This window comes from Lineus longissimus, chromosome 15, assembly GCF_910592395.1.
Source record: "Lineus longissimus chromosome 15, tnLinLong1.2, whole genome shotgun sequence".
Lineage (NCBI taxonomy): Eukaryota > Metazoa > Nemertea > Pilidiophora > Heteronemertea > Lineidae > Lineus > Lineus longissimus.
Genome location: NC_088322.1, coordinates 11132812 through 11154564, shown reverse-complemented (window position 1 = coordinate 11154564; position 21753 = coordinate 11132812). Strand labels below are relative to the sequence as shown.

Here is a 21753-nt window from a genome sequence, read left to right as displayed (position 1 = left end):
CAGAAGAAAACGGTGTGGCCTTTAGCCTCAGGAACTCGCAGTGTAGGTCGTTCAAGGCCTGTCCATCTTTATCCGCCATAGTCGGTCCCATAAGAAACAAGGGCATGGCAGGAGATCACAGGTGACAGAAAATAAAGACGGAGTCAGTTGAGTGTATGAACTTGTCCTGTGGGATGAAGATATTCACATCACAGAAGTTAAGGTCGAGACAGCGCTGGAAGATTGACCTACCAAACATGTCAAAGAAGAACTGAAGCCTAGGTTGTACTTTATAAATTTATTGACGATCCCAGGAGTTGATTATACTTATGCATCTATTTTATACAGCTTTACAACGAGATATGATACAAATCGTTTATTTGGAGTCAACGACTCCGCAGAAACATTATACGTCATCAAATGTGTGTACACAGACATGGGAACGTCATACACAAAATTTACATACGGAATATACACAGAGCGGCAGTAAAGAGCCGAAGATAAGTTAAGTTTTGGTTTCCTAACTGGTTTATACTGCAGATGGAAACGTTGTTGTCCAATCAAAAAAAAGATAACAATATAAAAAAAATACATGTTGATATCTGATCGAGATGGTGACGAATAACAACAAGTCATGATGAAATAAGGCGAACATTTCACGGAATCTTATTCTTTACAATTTGGCGCTGAAGTATTTTTGTGTCGCAAAACCAGATGGTGTAATATCATTCCACACTGGGTGGCCTGAAAAGAAATCTCCCTGCCTACTTCAAACTCCCAACAAGTTGTCGAAAAAGTGTTGCTATTTGACTCAAAATGGAGTTAATTTCATATCCAACTTATGCAGAAATCCATTGAGATTGCAAAGCATTTACCATTTTACATCGTTTTACGGATCATCATAACAATATGCAGCGTCCCTTTAAGAACGGGATAACCATAATAGGAGATAAATAGAAATATACAGCCACGTTGAGGAACGATTGATGACTGGAAGCTACAAATATTGTACTGGTAAATAGACGTGGTGTTTTGAACACGATAATAATTTCCAAGTCGATACTGCAGTGGTTAAAAGGTCAGATTCAATTTTGAATCCAAAAGTCATCACATAAGTCCCGCAATTTCTATGCTATACACAACGGTTAATGGCCCAAAAGCGCTACCTTTAAGTTACTCGTTGACATTCTGCTGGTAAGCACAATATTATGCATGGTATCATGCCGCAAAGCCACAAATAGCTCAGCTTTCACTATTTGTACGTTCTTGATAGTATACATGTTCTTGAGAAACGACATGGCAATAAGTATTCAGCAAACTGGCCTGAGACGGATCCGTTAATGGAAATGGCAAATTCGACGAAAAAGGAAACACCTTTGAAAGTCCTTTTAGGACTGAAACAAATCCTTCGATGCCTCACACTCAGAGACTCAATGTATTCGGACTAAACCTCAATGTACTGACCTTGGTCAGGTTCGAGACAACGAGCGTCAAGTCGCTGGAAATTCAGTATGACTAAACATGTGACACGAGCTAGTGAATCAAGAATGTCCCAGTCTTCATTTTATTTCAATTAGCTAATTTATATTACGAATAGGTTCCCAATCTTAATGTGAGTGTAAGGATGATGGAGAGAAAGGGAATGAGAGCATTCACAAGCCAACCCGGTGAAGAAGTAGAAAATGTCCCCCTTGAAAACGTGTCCGGCACTTTAATTGTATTCTGACGGATTATGGTATTTGGTTCTACCGAGGCCATTACCGTCAAAAGCTCTCAAAGATTAAAGCGCAAAATAGTCGGACATTCTATCCAAGGACATTTCAATTTTCTACACCCGGCAGCGCTTTTATCTGGTCAGGGTATGGGGACTTTATACATGGTGTTTTCCTAATGTAGACAATCACAGCTTTGAAACTCATGTCCATCCGTTCTCAGTTTAAATCCGGCTTAGACAAGTGATTCTTAGTTGCAGCGAACTGATAGAGTGGAAGAAAATATAATAATACAATGTTATGTCATATTCAGGAAAGTGTCCATACGCAATACAATTTCGCTCTGGGGCACAAACTACTGGGCCGATTTCTTATTTTTGTAGTTAAAAATGCGAACCTGTAAGTTGACCTCCACCCAAACTAGGCTGACAGAATGTTCCTAATGTCATTATGGTTAATTTGCTTCATAGAGTTGATGTGACTTGACTTTGTAGAACCAGACAAGACCCCTGTTTACTCACTGATCCTGTAGTCGAAACATGTACATGTATATGTAAATCTTCGTAAGGCTAGGGAAACCTGACTTATAGTTGAAGAGACAACCGCTTGGCATGGATTACAAAATTTGTGATAAATTACCCTCAATTCTGCATCTTTTTGGTACAACACAGAAGCACAATTTTATATATTTTTGAACACCCTGTTCGGGCATTGCCATTGCGAAATATTAATGTTGTTATCATTCACTGCCTTTTCGTTGGAGTCCGAGCACTTCTGATAAATATATGCATATATCTGGCTCGACGTATCGCGGTATAAGCGAGGTATTTTTTCTTGAACCCGTATTGCTAGCGTCAAAAAGAAAAAGCTGCGAGCCACATTTCTGAGGAAAAACCGATTTGGTGTTTTTTTCTAAAATTTAGATGCTAATTCCGCATCGTTATGAAATGGAACTACAAGAAATAAATGCACTGGTCAGCAAAAACCATTATGGTCAAGATGTGCATTAACTGTCACTGTTCAATACGTTTTCACTTTTTCATCAAACATTCATAAAAAAGCCTAAAAGCGACTTATCATCTTTTCCATTTGACGAAACATATCGTTTAGCATTAGGGAGTTTCAGCAGGGGTGAATTTCACGCTCGCATGACGTATCCGTATCGGTTTTACGTATGACCGCCACATAAATTACATTACATCATACGTAAAATCGATACGGATAAGTCATACGGGAGAGATTTTTTTCTTTGCTGAAACTCGCTATTATCGCTTGGTACCGGTACATGGCAAGTTCCTATCGTGTAATTTTATACTGCTCGACGGTAATGTTTACGGATTCATACGTATTTTCAGGCTTGTCACCTGCACCAGATACGGAAGGACCGAGCCTCAACTAGTGTATAAACAATGACGATCTACGTTAATTTTAACGATTAGCGAAAAGTTTTATGCAAAAAATAGTATTCGCGATTTTCATTATCGCGAATTAAAGTCATGAGCAAAATCTGCGAAAGATGAAACAACCTCGAGAATTTGCAAACAGTTGACAGTAATTTGTCAATAATAGTGTTGTAAGCATTGTTGCACTCATACTGGAAGTCTTATTTGTAATTACCGCTTGTAAATTATAACCGCAAAAAGTATGTGCGGTAAGCCACCATCTTCAAGACCGATTACTTTTGCGATTTGTAAAAATTCACAAAAATTATTTATATTTTGGCAGATTAAGAAATTCCTTTTGGTCTTTCCAATCAAAACTATTTTTTAACGATGTTTATTTTCGCCAATCGAGTTGACCTTTAGACAGTTTAAAAGTTAGTTTGGCGAAAGAAAAACGAGACATGTAGCACACGGGTCTGGATATAAACCGATGGAGTTCGGAACTTTTTGGAGAAATTTTTACCGGTGTAGAAAATCACTGTTTCAACATTGTAAGAAGCTGGAATACTTAGTACATGAACATCCATCACCCTTTTCACAAAAATTATAAGTTGACCTGAACAAATGAAGAAATTATTATTAACACTTTTACAGTCATGCATAACCGCCAAGTAAGGCTCCCGCGCAGCGCCGGAAATATATACGTTTACTGATGACGTTGCTCTGTGACTGCCAAACACGCCTCCATTACCAAAGTTCTACTCCAAGAATCTTGGAGTAACCACAGGCATACACCTGATTCACTGCGATCGAAGTACTACACACACGATACAAAACAATACACGCATCAGGCTTTCATGCCACAATTCATATTGTGACTGTGTGTAGGTTCTAAAGTGGGCTGATCGATCTTTGATTTTGGTATCTCCACACACCTGTGACGAAATGTTGAAATAAAAATTGTTGACATCGCTTGGCGAATGTATAACCGCCGTACGACCAGTGAGGCGGATTGTACAGCTACAGTGTACAATGTGAGGCGCTTAGATTTCAACGGCGGAGAGAGCTTCGGCTTTCTGGTTTTCACTTATTTGGCCATACATGAAATACACCTAATACCATTACATAACAGCTGTGAAATTTAAATTCAGACACATATCGATATCAAAGTTGGCATTGGCGAGAAATTAAAAATGAATGTAACACAGAAAGTTTAAAAATGCATGTAATGTACCATAATTGCTTAAATATTTTTACCAAGAAACACCAAAGCGAAGTGAAATGCGACAACAGTGTGATGTTACCAGACTCTTACTAGGTCTAGGAATGTAAATTGTGCTGGAACAGGAAGATAGTTGAGCATTTCCAGTCAAACCAGAACCAAGGAAATTAAATCTTACGGAATCAGATTGGCCGAGCCCGGACAAAAATCCAGATCTGATTCTTAGGCTGCGATTATATAGGGTTCACGTTTTCACATGTAACGCGTCACTGTCCACTTTTCATGCGTGACATGAAGAACTAACAAGTCATTTCCAAAGAGCGGGCAACATACGATTCACGAGGTCACATTTCACCCTCACGTCGTGTTTCCATGCCTCATCAGTTAAGTCGTGAAAAGTGAATCATGACAATTAACAACGTGAACCCTATATAACTGAGATCTTATTCAGATCATTTTACATAGTAAGTAGACTACCACATTCTTCACAGGAATCTTGTAAGACTCCGTAATGAACTCAACTGGGAATCTCACAATAATCGTGTTACGATTGTTCCAAGTATAGTCTATATAGAATACTAGTACGATCTTAACTGAGAATCATATGTGGAATTTCGACCTGGGCATACAAGAACGAGCTCAGATGTAAACGTTGACCAAAGTAAAAAATGTAATTGACACATGATAAAAGACGATATATTGTTACATTTGTCTTCAAGTACCCTACTATCACAATCATGCGTCTCAGTCTGTATGAAAAAGTTTATCGTTGACACTACCTTTCTCCTGAAGAGGACAATTAGCCCATCAAAAAAGTATGATTGATTCGAGGTGTATGCATTGTCTTGTAATGATTCCTTTTGGCCAATTCAATAATTGTGGTGAAGTCACTTTCATCACCACCTTGGTTCTAGTTTCAATCACGAAAAATACTTTACACGTTGTTTGCTCAGAAAAAAAAAAGATCGCCCAATGTTTACTGGAAGTTCTAGTAAAAATATTTGTATGTACATACTTCATGATAAGACCGGTTGTTGGCTTTAAGAGTTGGGTTCATTTATAACACAGCAGCTTGTTCATTGGTCGAATTCAAAACGGGTTCTGATCGTCAATAAATGAAAGCATCACGTGACTTCCGTTTGGAAGGTGAAAGTGATGCCTTGGATGTTGAAAGATGCACAAAATGGCGTCGAAAATCATTTGAACCTGATTCCATTTTATGTTGAGAGGGGATTTAATTTTTCTTCATAACAGAAGATCAGCACTTATACGTACATGTATACACAATAGTCATATATGAATTCAAAATTAGATTTCGAAATGGCTTTTTGCATGGAAATCATACCTGCACTTTGTATAGCAGACATTTTTTCGATGTAAATATGAATTATGCGGTATCGTGCTGCAGCAAGGGGTTTTCGAATTCCATAATTCATGATTACACTGAAAATATAATTTATTAAAACAGAAATATTTTAAACTCGTTTTTATGGTATTGTCTGGTAAAGGCTTTAAGACCGGATTTACATAGAATTCACGTTTTCATCCATATGTAGCGTTTCCCTTTTTGCATTTGATGCTTGGCACAATGAAAAAACAAGAAATTTCCAAAGAGGAGACAACCTAGAAGTCACAATGTCATTTTTCAGCGTCATGTCATTCCATGTAATAATTTCAAGCAAACACGTAAGCGTTTAACAAAAATGCCCGTGAGATGTGACATGAGACACGTAATCCTACCAATGTTAATGACGCTACCAATGTCGATTTCAAGTTATATTAATTCAACATAATCCCCATTTACACGCTAATTTGCCATCGATATTTAAGAATAAAGCCAAATGTCCACTGTACATGGAAAAATTCAAACATGAGGAGCAACTACACACGTGACACCGTGACACCGATTCACGTTATCATCTGTCACGTGTCACGCGTCTCTTGTCACGATCATAACAGTTCATTGGCCCAGGCTTGATATGCGGGTGAAAAGTGACATCGTGAATCCTATGTTGCTTGCTGTTTGGAAATGACTTGTTTTTTTTCTTGGAGTGGTGCGTTACACTTGATAACGTCAACTCTACATAAGCCTAGCCTTAGAGTCGAATTAACAGCATCTATGGAAGATATTCAGTACAAATTCATGTGATCTCGTCTATAACGTGCAATCTCGTAACAACACGCGTTTCCACCTGACCACACAAAATGCAATCTACCCTGGTGGCGGAATTGTGCAGGATGGCGAATCCAGGGTTCTAAATGACACCATCTATCAGACCTTTTACTTCCAGCAATTACAGCGACATTAAAGTATAAATATTGTGCAAAGTATTATGCAAAATGTTGTGCAGAAATAGCTAACAGCTCGAGTTCAATAGAATCTAATATATTTTCGATAACGCTTTTAACATGTTTAAGAGATATGCCTGTAGGCACGCAAGACTTACCAAATTGACCGCACCCAGCATCGGTAAAATTTGATTTTGAAAACATTATCATCACATCAACCCTCTTGAAAATAAGGAATAGTTGATCCGCAACGTCATGATTGATATCAGAAGTCAGGAAAATAAAGAGAGGTCACGGCGTTAGTGAGTATAGACAGACTTGGTTACGTTAGATGTTTATAAATTTAAGGAGATAACGGCAGGAAGCTTACCAGTTTGCCGGTTACATGTACCTGATCAATTTTAGCTAAACACGCATTATTCTATTAATAGATACTGATATCTATATGATTTTTCAATCTCCTCAGTTTTATACGTCCCCTCCCTCGCCGTAGGGGATGTTTCAATCTAACTATTGAGGATGTCATGACGGGTTATAGAGTTACTGTCGCCAGTCATAAGTGGTGAAAAATGAACAGGGGAATGATTATGTTTGTCTCTGATGTTATCATATTCTCGTTTCATGAAATGAACTTCTCTGGCTCCCGCTTTGTTCAACACTGATGAAGATATTTTTTCTTCTGATTATTTTTGCTTGAGGCGGCTCAAGAAACGCCTCTCTGAATACATCAGCGACATCACTCAGTATGTAAGGTTAAAAAAACGCTAAATACACAAAAAAAAAATTAGTAATCATATTTATGAGTTACTATGAGTGATGTAATACTTGTTCCTCATATTACAGATGAAAAGCAACGTCCTTGGCGTCTAGTTAGAGTCACAAAATCACAATTATTGTAAACAATTAATTCAGCTTAAAAAACTGATGGCGTCATCAGCAAAAAGCAAATGGCGCCGTGTTACGTTATTTGCAGATCTTCTAATGTAAATAACACATTCATGTACTGGTTTTAAGATCAACGAGTGTAGATTGGTACACAGTTCCTAACTTTATAAAAATTCCTAACTGGACCAGTCTAGATCAAAATTAGAAGAGACCATAGTCAAACAAAATGTTAAATATTGAACAAGTCAGTTTACAGCCAAATAAAACCTAGTTGACAACCACGATCCGAATAAGTTTATCCACGATAAAATATTCTTTATCTAAAGTCACTAGAGAACCATTAATTAACACGACTAATTACATAACAACTGAAGACTTACATTCTGCAGTTGGATAAGTTGATAAAAGTGATTGATCGTATGTATCTGAAATAGGCAGGTTTTCTCAGCAAGATATGTATACATTTTTGACAAATAATTATGTTCACAAGATATATAAAAGCATTCACAGTTTTTTACCCGGTAATGTTCAAAGTACGGAGATGTATTCCAAAGCCATTCAGCGAGCACCCTAAATCGACCAATGCGTTATGTGCACATAGTAAAATTGCATTTCGGGGCAGTGAAGTGTATGAAATGGAATCCTGTTCGAAGGAGAAATTGATGATGACTAGCAAAGAAGGTGGCCAAGTGTTATTTTTGGGGACAATTTAAAACAACATGTGTGTATGACCGCTTTCCTCCTCTATGTGTCGTACGCTAATGAAGATATACGATAATGGTTAAAATGCCTAAATGGAAAAATGGCACTTGACAACCTTCCTTGGCTAGCTTGCTCAAACTAGAAAAAAAACAACAGAAAAAGAACAGAGAACAAAATATCTTTGCATCTTCAATTGTCAAGAGAGTCAACACATATTAGGCGTGGTGTTGGTCTAAGTGTGCTGTCACCGCCGTGCACCGTAACGCGACATAGAACAATAGGACAGGACAACAATCCCAGGAGGATAAGGATTCCTATTCCAACTGTCAGCAAAACGCAAATCATTTGATGCGTCAAAATGGCTACTTGCGCCAGAAAATTGTGACGAACTTAGGGTGCACCTGCTTTTATGTACAACTAGTAACCTTTGTTTCAGCCTTGTGTGAAAACCGCAATACTTTATTTTTCATTGCACGTTACGACATTTAACATACTGCATGTACTTCTTTCCAACTGACCATGGAGGATATTTGGGTGGAGATATTGCTGCTAAACTTAGTGCTTATATATTAACATGTAATAGCCTATTAACTTCAACAAAGCTGCTGAGCGAACAAGATTGGACAACAGAACTGACTTTCCATGACTGACCCTTTTACCCATGCCCTTATTTTTAGAAGTAGGCTTTCAAAACTTTAACGCACTTCAGCAATTAAACTACGTAGAAATGAGCACACGTATATTACAGCTGACTTGTATGTTTCTGATGTGGCTGATGCGGAAGGTGCCAATTGCGGACATTTTACAGTTGGTTCAAACTATGTTTTCACAAGAAGGAATTGTTGCAAATAATCTCCCTTAACTGTCAAAATAACATCCATAAGTGGTAGATACTCTGACAAAAATGTTGTATACAATCATGTACGTTGGAAGTACTCTCAGATTGTGCTACCTAAACAATTGTGCCAAACGAGCATGACTTTAAAGTTGCTCACCCCTGCTAATTATACAAGTTGTAAGGAAATAACATTCATCTTATCAATATTTCGAAATTCACCAAAAATATGCTGAGGGACATACGTTCAGGGAGTGTACATACAAAAAACTTTTGGTAAAACGTTACTACACTGTACATAAGTACCTTTCTAATAGTAACGCCACTATTTTTGACGACACTTCTTCCGATGTGAAACGTCAACACTTTTCGCAAGCTGCGTGTTATTCAACCAAAATACTAGTATATTAGGTCGTAGTGAACAAGGGCTACCGTACATTTTGATGCATATTAAAATGTCCAAATCAAAAGTGAGATATTTACATACTGATTTTGAGATAGACCGAGAGAGAGGAAATTCAGCCCAACAAAAATCTTCTAAAGAATTCTAAAGTGATGATGTCAGAACGAGCCAATCTGGAGAGCAACGCGCTAAGGCTTATGCTTTATAGAAATGGATCAAGTTGTGCCATGCAGAAAGAAGCAAACATATGTACATTGAATGTATTTGAAGTGGATGCAGCGACGAACTAGGGATCGTGTCTCTGTACATTCAGAAAACAGCTCAGCGGAGGAGGGGGAGGCAGACAGCTTTTGAAGATAAAAATCACTGTGAAACGTTTCAGCGACGTATTTCAAAAAGTCTGCTCCCAGATGCACATGTAATGCAATGATTCGATTACACGATTAAGCACATGACCATGCAGTAGTATGTTCCCCTTCACTGAGGTCATTCTACATCAGTGTGCACTGGCCACAAACCATCACCCAAAATGTGAAATGTCAAGACCGCCGTTTCGGAGTTGGCGGAAGGGGGGGGGGTCTAATGCTTTTAGGGGATTTATAAGACTTTACAACATATTGTTGTCCTTATCATAGTGACTGCTGGAGAATATCTACATGGCAAAACTAACCATCAGAACAATGCAATTTTAACCGCAAGGAAATAAAGCAAGCTCACTGTAGTGTAAACTTTAAGTAACACTTTAAATGTAAGACTTGAACGATAAAACTAAATTTGGTCGTAAATATGAGTAAATTAACAGTTAGAATAATTGATGAACTGGTCATTTGAATAAAAGAGCACCTAATTTTACCAACAAATATATTTTACCGGTCGTGTGCTTTCTACGTTACCATGGTGATGACATATGACGTCCTCTTTCGCCATAATAGCACATCACTATGGAAACATATATTAACCTTAATCTATATATAGAAATATAGAAGGACTCTTCTTTTGGTATGGAAGAAAATATTTACAATATTCCAGATCTGACCCATTGCTTGTGCATAAAATGTCGGCACGAGAGTGAATACTAGGCCACCTTGGCAACCGGTTGCTACGAAAATCTTCGTTGCTAAGCAACGTAATGTTTTGTTTGTTTTAATAACAAAATAACAACCGGAAAGTCTGCATATCGGAGTGTGTGGGTAGTACAATATAGAAAACACAACGTCCAACATTTTTAGCCATTTTGCCTTTAGAGACCCCGTTCCGTAACCCAAATGATTGTATGTTGAGAATAAACAAAAATAAACACAAAAATCCTCATCTTTGCGAGCATTGTTACTTTCATCCTGTTTTTCCTTAACCAGATTGTCAGTTCCAAATGCACGATCTTTAACAGCGCCACATCGGGTAATCCAACAATTGCTACATCACGAGATGAATCTACCACATATTACATCATTATCCTTGTCGTTAAGGGGTAATATTATGTCACTGGCCTTGTCGGCAACATAGCAGCAATGTTGAAATTCGTACAACTTACATGCAAATGACCTCATGTAATCGGTTTAAAATCAGAAAAGCACAATGATGACATACGTATTAAGCAAATATGGCAGCCATTTTGAACAATTTGGTATGTTGCCAGATTTCAGTGCAACATGATGTAACAGGTAGTTATTTTCCAGGTTTAACGACTTATGCTACATTTGGTTGCGGTTCATTCTCTCTGAATGTGCTTCACGTCCACATCTTGTTTTAGACCCTGATGATGATTAAGGGGAGATGTTGGGTTAATAGGGGTGTTCGGGGGAGAGCATCCATCGTCACCTTGACTGCACTCAGAGTCACTACTACTTCCACTCTTCTTGCCACCATTGTGGGTCTTGACGTGTTTACTCAAATGGTCACTCCTCATGAACCTCTTATTGCACACAGGGCAGGCGAATCTCTTCTCACCTGTATGGGTCCGTAGGTGACGCTGGAGTTCATCTGACCGGGTGAACCGCTTCCCGCAGAACAGCCAGTTGCAGACGAATGGACGTTCCCCAGTATGCCAGCGCAAATGTGCTTTGAGATGTGAAGTTTTGTTGTAAACCTTTCCACAACCCGGAATATGGCAGCTGTGAATGTTCTTTCGCTTGAGATGTGCCCCAGCCGGGCCGAGTCTCTCGGCCTCTTGACAGTTCGGACAGTCACAGGTCGCCCGGCCGGTGTAGCGCCGCTGGGATCGTGGGCTCGGTAAAGAGGGGAGTCCGGGACGTGGCAGGAAGGGGTTAGACACCGCCGTCGAGCTCAAGTCGTTCTGAGACGGTAACATGGATTTGTAAGTGTCCTGTAGGAGATGTTGGCTTGATGAAAGGAACGGGGAACCATTAGATCCCAGCGCGCCAAGCGCATAGTCCGAACTAGGGTAATTGGCTGAGATTTGTGAATGCAGTCCACTTGCAGCGTTTGAAACATCGGCGAACCAATTTGAATGATTTGAGTGCATATCCCACCAGGACTGGGCGGAATTGACCCCTGGGGCCTCCGTCTTTATGCTGTGGGACGCCGTGGGCACGTTGAACGGCCATGATTCATACGGGTGACCGGTTACCCCGGCAACGCGTGAGTAAACACTCCCGAATCCTCCGTTTCCGAGTCCAGAGTCACCATGGACTTTTTGAATTATAGAATCCGTTTGGACGTGAGAATTCGCTGATGATGTAGGGTAGAATATATCACCCTTGTAAGGTGAGGCACATGATGACGTCACACTGGTATTTGGGTACGGTAACGAGGCAGATGATATTGTTGTGCTCAATCCGGGTACTCGCTGTGATGCCAAGGGTAGGCCGGTAGGTGTCGTGGCGGACGGGCCAGATTTCTTCCAGGGGTGGAACCCCTTGCCGACTGACGGGTCATGGGCCATAGGGGATTTGTCTTGGAGTTTATTGCACTGTGCGGCAAGCATTGCCAATGGGGTACCACCGAATGATGGATGTTCCTGAAAAGAGAAAAAGGGAAAAATACTAAAATCGGCATAAAAGACACGAGTTCACGTATGACTAATATTTTTTCTCAGGAAGAAACGTGTTAACGCCAAATAGAGCCTGTGAATAATACATCCAAATGAAGTCACTTTATCAGGCGCACATTACAAAATCTCGGCAATAGTGTTGAATGTGCGTTGGCGTTATCGGGATTGGATCTGTAGTGTAAAAATTAGAACATCGGCTAATCCATGTTAGTTTCAGTTTTATGATTTTCATTCACGATATCAAGATCAGGTATCAAGTATAGCATTGCCACTTCTCAACAAAATCCGAAAGGAAGAAAAATGCACAATTTCCTCACTTTTTCAGAAAATTCGAAGAAAAACTTAAAATGTGATCCTTCCACCTACTCGCATATGCGGCTAATAAATAACTGCTGACTTGCTGCTTACAAAACTAGATAAATAGATCGATAAATAAATCAATCTCGATGAAGAGATGCGTATTTATTAATAGTAACCAGCTATTGTAACTGTAGATTTAAATGCATTAATCTGCAACGCGTGTTGCAAAAAAGCAATTCTTCCCCAAAAAGGCCAGGAAGATATCAATTTTTTTTTCTCGCCCGAACCTTTTCACAAAAAGCGGTGGGGGAATTTTATTGTTTATACTAATTTAGAAGGCTATCAGTATCACCCTAAACGGTCAGCAAAAATTAATGTGCCCGTATACTATCTGTTGAACTCTACTTTTAAAGCACATCCAATGCAAAGCAATTTTCTTCAAATTATCAGTCTATGGGTCTGAACTTTAATTGGAGACATCAGAAAAGCTTTTTTTCTCACCTTGCGGACGGAAACCATTTGAGAAAAAAAGGCAAGCTGAAAAAAGCTTTTTCGGGCCATGTAAGCGGCCTAAATCGGGCGAGGTTGGGAAAGAGAAACAACTTTTTTATTTTTACCTGGCCTAATCACAATCTCAATGGGCGTGCCTCTAAAACTAAAACTGTAAGATTTATTATGAGATAGAATTTCAGTATTTATGCACAAAAGACACAGAAAGAGAGATCATTCCTACGTTCTGTATTTAAGCTGGATCAAAGGAGATACTGCCGTTTTTAACTGGAGTATTTAGTAACTGGAGATATGCTCCACACCCATTTTGTGTTCGGGTGTTTTATGTACTGTTGTTGTGATGCGTTAGATGACGAAATCAGGTGAGAAAAAGTCAATCGGTACGTTAACCCTTTCAGTGCCAAAGTGAAACTGTTAAACTTCTTCGAAGTGTCAGACAATCGTTTGCATTCTACTTTTGAATACACCCCACCTCGTCCTCAAAGTAATTGCGACAGAGAAATTATTACGAAATCTCTATTTGTCTAAGTATTGTATGGCATTATTTTTGCGCATTCACGAACAACCTCGATTCGCAAAAAGAAAATTGTGAAAATATGTTCTCAAGCCGAAAGAAATTTCGTTATCGCGCCAAAATAAAAACCGTGAAATTCGGTTTTAGAAACTTTTGCGAATCACAAAGTACACAAGTGCAACCAGTCATTCCTCGCAGAAGCTGGGCTGATGGTTTTGGTTTGGGCAGTAAAAAAGGAAATCTTAGAAGTCTATGGTAAACTGAGATAAAAATGTCGATATGTTTGAAGTTTGAATGCATCTGGTAGTACATTTCATGCACTGACTACGTAAGCTATGTGAGATACTATCATTGAACGTTATCGCTACTGGGCGTGGGCAGTGAGACATATGACAATTTTCTGACATCAAATGCCTTGACTAGGTGCGTAATTGGAGCTATTTCCATCGCCTGGGGTGGGTTTCATCAGGGAGCATGACATACGTTCATGATCACTGGTATGTCTCTTAGCAAATGTGCTAATTCATCAATTTTCTCTGTATGTGTTGTACGCTAAGTACAACCTGTAATATATCAAATGTTACATATTCATAGTAAAATGCCCGCAGCATTGCTTTATTATCATTGCACATTTTCAAATGCACAGATACACTGCACAACGTGCATTTGAAGGGGTACGCCGATCGTGTTCAATCGTGGGCCAGGAAAATAGAGGTGCACTTTATACACATTGCTTAAAATGTGTGACTGCTCGGGATCTTTTTCTTCGCATGATTCGGCGTTAATTTCTGTCTAGAGAACCTTCGTTTTAAAGGCCTTAGCGTCGTTAGCGAAAAATTGTTTAATACGTACTGAATATGAATTTTAATAATGTCTTTGTGTAGACAGATACACGAATAGGCCATTCACAAATCCCAGATATCAGTAAATTTGTCTGCAAAGTAACATCACAACGGCATTTTGTATAACTGCATTTCTATTTTCCTGAGCCACCAACAATTTAGAGGACGAAACTTGTCTTAATATGACCACATTTATGTCGATTATCGCACAATTTATTGTGATGTTTCAACCTTTCTGTGCCAAGATTTATATTCCCACGGCGTGACTCGCAAGAAGAACGACGAAAACAAAGCGTGACACATTTTCATCATTTGAACATATACCAAATTGCCATAAATGGATAACAACGAGAAATGAATCAGAATATAAAACCGACGCATGCCCAGTAAACTCAACAGACAAAAGCAGCGCGGGTGATACTAAAATCCAGCTCGGCGCTGACAATCGCCCGGCACGAAGATGACAATGACAATAATCAATGGCACTCGAGTCGCGATCATGGCAATTGCGTCCGTAGGGAACAATATTGGGAGAATTATCTCCGCTTTTCCTCATAACGAGTGACAAAGTTTTGTCAGCCAGAATAACCGGAGCTGTTAAACTTTTGACTCTATCTCATAAGCGCAATAATTAGCCAATTAGCAATGACGAGCGATTTTGCGGAAAAATCGCCAATTCTCGTGCACACGAGATTCGACCATTTTGGTAAATTGCGGACGATAATGCTTCATCCTGCTTCCGCTTCCCATTGACGAAGAACAAGCATTTTGATTCGGAAGCTAACTCAAGTGATAATTTTACATAATTGCTCGAATTAAAATGTTCTGGGATCTTCGCTGTGATTAACACTTTCGGGGTGGCATTAATTATCAACAAGAGAGATTTATGTTGTTTTTCCTACACTGAGGGGACGATATGGAGACATTCTTTAGATCTTTAAAGCGGTACGCCGTTCGTATTTACTGATGGCTCAGGGAAAAAATGCACAGTTATACGCAATTCTGTAGTATAGTTATGGTGACGATCGGAGTAACTGACGTCAAACAAGTCCTTTCTTCTGGACTGGCATGACTGGTGTACCATATTGGAACAAAAAGAGTTCAAATCTGACTTCGGTAGGACGCTCAATAAGCATGATATATAAGACACCATGATTTCGATTTCCGAATGAGTTCTCTTTGGTTAGTTCATTCCGCGATGGCAAATCATTGACAAACACCACCACCGGAGCTAAATGTACATAGCAGAAAAAAAACTAGAAGCTAACAGCATACTGATTAAAAAAAGGACTTGAGCTGCTGGAATTCCCACCAAAACTACAGGGCTGAAACGGTTAATTCTACGAAGAAGCGTGCTTGATGGAATTTCTAATGATCTTTAATAGAATTTGAGGATGTCAGCAATGGCGGGCGTGACGCATTATAATCAAGATGGCGGCTATAAGCAGACGATAGTCTTAGATACGTACATTGTTTGTGATACCCGGGTACTGGTAAAACCCAGACTGGAGGGCGCATGCAAAATTCATTGCAATAATCTATTTTTCGAGCTGAAAATGAACATTGGAAGAATAAGTTTTAGGATCGGCATTTTGCTGTTTGGTGTTGAATATCGACATCATAATCTTTTGTCCTTTTTGCACTTGATAATCTAGAAATCGAAAAAGGATAATGTTTCTATCATTATTCCAAAAAGCTACTAAAATTCGGCGAATCTGAACCGACAGTGATTGTGTTTCGCCCACGAATGCCTCACCAGTTATTGAATGGAGTCAAAGTGTACATTAGGTAAGGCCAAGATATATTCTCAAAATATATAAAACCGCGAGTACAAGAATATCTACAACGTCCACAGCGAAAAGGACTGAACATCCTTTTCACAAAAAAATGCTTTTCCAGTAAAAGATTTGCTGCTCTCCTCATCGCTACTCGCGTGTCAATTTAATCACTCTACACGAAGAAATAACCACCCCAGCCAAAGTGCAGCATTGTTTCTCCCCGAACAATTCCGGAATTGGTGTAAGCCACTCCGGTCACAAACCATCGCCTTGATTAACTTAACTTGCGCATTAGCAATCTTGGTTCATTCAATCAATGTTTCTCTTGTTCTCATCTGAGATGATCACGGTCGTGATTACACAAACCGAGATGATCGGAGATCGCCAGGCAAAAGATTTATTTTTTCCTTTAGTAAAAAACACGAAGTGTCCATCGTTGCACACAGAATTTGTCTGGGTATTGTTGAAGAACTTGGTGTTGCAAGCTTTGCCAAGTATATTGCATATTTTACGACTAAATGACTGTCCGCCTTTTTGAGTATGGCGTGTGCCCACAATTCTCACGGGTATCCTACGAAACAGTCACGGAATATATTTGACTCGAAGCTATCTTAAGAGTGTTGCGACTAAATACCTCCGTCTCATTATGCAGGCTGGGTAAACCAGGCGGCACTATCGCTGGTTCTCTGTTGCGCCGACATCTGACATCGTGGTGGTTGCAATGCGCACACAAGCCCTGTTGTCACTTTACAACAATCGGCGCACTCTCACAATTTATTTTGACGAAACATAAATCTGGTGAAGAGATTTGAAGAGGTTCGGGACAAAGACAAGAGGCAGAGATTGAAGACGAGGGTTCTATATGCTCATCGGAGCATTAATAACGCGGAAATATACTTTTCATTTCACCCAACAAAAGTGCATATGGCCGCCGCGCGTGGCTGGCCAATTAGATAGCTTTTAATTGCCGGCTGCGGGCCTGACGCGGGGCCCTCGTCACCTGCTCTGAAGGCGAGGCTGGGCCAGTCTGATGTGGCAAAGATACGCATATCATCTTAATCTACGAGTTTTCACAAGGGTAGAAGTTCGGTGAAGAAATTTCGTTTATGTTGGATTTTATGACCAGAAGCACCCCCGAGGCACCCCCGTCATTAGAGTCAAGATCGCTTCGATTAAATTGAAACATGTTCATTTGATATCAATCTTGTCCAAAACATGGTAATTTCTGTTCAGTTGGATAACATTTTCGAGATAAGGCGGTTTGATGTCCTTGGATTTCGAGGCACTGGTCTCACTATCAGTCAATCTCGTGCTGCAACCTTTGTGAGCGCTAGTTTGGGTTTCTTATCACCTATCTTGGGCGTTCGAAACAACCCAACAACGCCGTTCAAAGAAACTGAAATGACAATAATAAGACCAGTCATGTTTGCCTTGGTTATAATATTACGGGTTGACTTTTTGATGCACGTGCAACACAACACTCTCTACTCAGAAATTACTGGTTCCCTGTCGGACCTCGCTGATTGTTAATTATCACGAACTGATTTAGAGGAAGCTTCTTTCCAAAAGAGTCAAAAGATGTCGGAACTCCCAATTCTTGAACTGTAAATTATATATCAGTGCCCTTTTCACTCTCTCGAAAAAACGACAACAAAGCATATTGTCATAAATACAAATGTAGCACAAATCTGTTGGACAGGTTATGATTCAGTCATTATATTGCAATGTAATTACATCATTTTGTATAAGTATCTATTTACAATGTAAACGTATACGTAGCCTTCAGCCGCAGAAGTTAAGTTATCATAAACTTTGCGGATTTTCTCTCTAACAATACATGTACATGAAGTTGTTTCTAAGTTTTGTAGAAAAGCTTGACACCAGAGTAGTTATCAGAGGGAATTCTACCTAATTTGATTTTTTTTCACAACATGCATGATTTGTGGCAAAATTTGGTTCCACAAATAAATCATTGATATTTCCTGCATTTGAAATTATGCACAAAAATTGTTTTTTTCGACGAGATTTCTTTGAGTAGCAATCGCACGTTTTTCAACAACTGCGAGTTATGATCTCACTCGTCGTATCGTCTGCTGATCTCATCAATGATAATAGGCTAACCGGAGCTAATATACACAACCAAGTCACGCCATCACACAATCAATACGAACATCCTTTCCCACCGAGCTAATTACCCCCAAGCCACATTTTTCCAACTGAAGAATCTCAGCCGGCTGGCAATTCGTAAATTGAATCGAAGTTGATTTTATTAATCACATTAGACCAGAGATGATTAATCTCGTTGGACCATTTGATTATGTCCCATGATGCTTGGCGCGAGGAAAAAACAAAGGCGGTTGTCAACCACGGTTTCATGTTTGTTCTATTTTAGTCTCTCACGGGAGTTTTGTCAAAATTCTGTGATTTAGAAAATGAAAATAAGAATATTTTGCCGATCTAAAATAGTCTGTGTGGGTTAATTTAAAATAGGAAAATAAGTTGAAAATAACAATATTCAAGACATGTTTGGGATAAATGAATATCACAAGAAGAAGAAAAATGCTTTAAATCGAACACACCAATGATTAGTCCCAGACGCAGATGTCAGTATTAACTTCAAACGAAAGTCTTGAATGCCGATCATACTAAAACAACACTTACATACATTTACATCTTTCGTGATATACAAAGTGTTTTCGATATATGTATACGTTTTTTTGTTTTTTTGAATGCCTATTAGTTTTTAGTCTTAATTTTGTCTAAAGTGAAAACTTATTATTTTAGACATGAATGCTTCATCGATATCATAACTTACCATAGGAGTTGAATAAGCGAGCTTGTAATGAAAATATTCCATAATAAGGTATAACCGTAGCGTGATTGCGATGAAACGGTTACTTCCTGACTTCGGAAAGGACTCTGCGTAGTGCTACCATTGAGCACCTCACGACATGTGGGGCCTGATCATGCCCACAGATGTCAAAACTTGTCAAAATCTCATGAAAATGATAAGACAATGAGGAAGAAGTCCGCCCTGATGCCCTAACGGCAAATAACCATTGTCGTTAGAAAAATAAACTCATCTCATACAACCAATCAACTGCAAGAGCAACAATTGAATTTATAGGCATGCAAAAATCTCCAGTCTGGAGTCACAGGTGTTAAAAGAAGGGCGGAGATTCCGCGGAGGAATACACAAAGCGCAGGCGAATTACTCAGCAGGGGTAGGCAGGATATAAAGGTCTAGAAACGTCATATTCTTATTATTGAAAGGATTTGGGAAATGTCTGTTTTGAGGATTAGGTTGGAGGTCTTATGTCCACATGGTTTGGAGAAGTTTGAAGTCCTGATATCTGCGTGGTGTCAATGGCCTTTTAACTCGCCTTGCGGGCGGCGATGAAATGACTGCGGGGGTTCGAACCCGTGACAAATAACTGTATAATCATGCAACTACGTCACCTGTTGATACCGAGAACGATATTGAGAGAGGCATATTTGATTTGTATATCTGATTTGCATATGAATTATTTTAAACTATGTGATAATTTTGATAAGTTGGATATGATGAGAAAAATTGACCCTCTCCAAATAATGTGTAAACCTCACTTACACCATAAAATTTGGCTTCAATTATCAAACATTTCCGAAATTAACACGAAAATCCATCATACATACTAAAATGATGTTCAACCATGCTGTCCTCATCCAAGCTTGGATGATATGGGTGTGTGGTATCTTGTGACACCATCGCCTTCCCGCTGATCCTATTATTTCCCATTTAAAAAAGCTCTGATTTAAGCGATAAGAGCAGCTGAGAAAATAACCAGATTAAAACCTTGTCGCAGGTTGTGTCCATGGTCTTTAATAAGCCCCCACAATCGCCAGACAGCCACAACTGGGACCTTTGAACGCAGTGTACAGCTTGCAATATTTCATAAAGTTCACAGAAATCCAGCTGGGTTTCACAGGGCCAGACAAAACAGGCGACTGTAGATTTGAATACTGGCACAAATGAACCTCAGGGCATACTGACCTGAACTAGCACGAACAAAGCACTGGTATCCCGCTGAATGTGATAAACTAGACGTTATGGATATGAAGTATAGGCCTCTGGTCGCAGGAGGTGTATTCTGGGAGTAATAACCGTAATTTCGGCCATTTTGAATTGGCCGCCATGATGGCAACCAATGTTTACTTACCGCGGTTCTGCGATATTAAACTGCGGGTCTGGGTTATTAAAGATCACTGTTTATCAATTTCAGAGTAATGATATTTATTAGAAAGGTGTGAAAGTTCCGGCGTGCTTTTCAACAAGTGAGAGAATTATTAGGAATTGTGTCTGCGCAGCGGTAGTTTGTTTCCAATCGCAGTTTATTAAGTGCGGCATACTGAGTGAAATTACATCGCAATTATTTCCTTAGGCGGAATATTGTTTTGCATGGTGTATTTCCTGTCTGAGTTGTCAGGTTCCCCGCATTCTTGGCAAACAGTAAATCATGTTGTGACACATTTCGACAATACTTTCCAAAGTTTATTACACAATCTCCGGGATTCGTGTTGAGCTAGACTTTCTAGGACTATTTTCTAATTAATCCAGGATGCCTGGTGGTGGCGATGCAATTTTAAAAATAGGAAACAAAAGGCAGGATGTAAGAAAATGCAAGAAAAAATATTTGCTACTAGTTTCATGAAATAAAGACTTTCAATCCAGAAAATATATCACGAAGAAATCATTACCGAGAACTACCATCCAAAAATGTATGTCATAACAGAAATTCATCGACATAAATACCATTAATACATTCATCCGATCGCCAATCACAGTCTCAGTGCAACGTCTGTTAAATTGCAAACACCGGCCGATCCTAAGAAAATAAGGAAAGTTGGCCAAAAAACCCTTTTAAGGTTTTCAAATGCTCAATAACATTTATTTCTTAAAATGCATTTGCCATCTCAGTTCATCAGATGCCAACTTCCCTCATGAAATGTACCCCTGAGATGGTCCCCGATGCGCTGTCTCATCTGATCTAACTCAAGTGCCATCGCAGTCAATTACAAGCCACTTATGTCATAATCCAGTGACTGGAGCGGCGAATATTAACTGATTCAATAACCTGATATAATAGCATTGATCTCGTTGTCAACTTGTCACGATTTGTTACAGCCAGTGCACATCCGTTAATATGATTGTTACATCGTGTACGGTCTTGTTGGCAGATAATCTGTAACCCAGGATATGTCGTCTGGAAGCGGTTGCAAATTATTTGAATATACTTGATGATCGTTAAAAGTCGTCTGTTTTGGGGGGAAGGGGCACAGAACTATTTTGAATATTCTGATTTTGGATCGCATCCGTTGATATTCGTGCACGTGACTGTGGCGTCACGGCG

General features: G+C 39.3%; 1 protein-coding gene across 2 annotated transcripts in view; it reads right to left on the bottom strand.

The window, feature by feature from the left end:
• Positions 1–280: 280 nt before the first annotated feature.
• Positions 281–21753, bottom strand: part of LOC135499866 (transcription factor Sp9-like) — a 34121-nt gene continuing 12648 nt past the window's right edge. The window contains exons 2-3 of one of the 2 annotated variants that reach the window (XM_064790862.1): positions 16055–16135; positions 281–12386 (exon numbers count right to left, since the gene is read on the bottom strand). In XM_064790862.1, the coding sequence (XP_064646932.1) occupies positions 11118–12386; positions 16055–16114 (1329 nt within the window). In that variant the 5' untranslated portion in view covers positions 16115–16135 and the 3' untranslated portion in view covers positions 281–11117. Of the gene's footprint in view, positions 12387–12736; positions 12790–16054; positions 16136–21753 lie in introns of those variants that run through there. The other variant, XM_064790863.1, reaches the window with a different exon arrangement.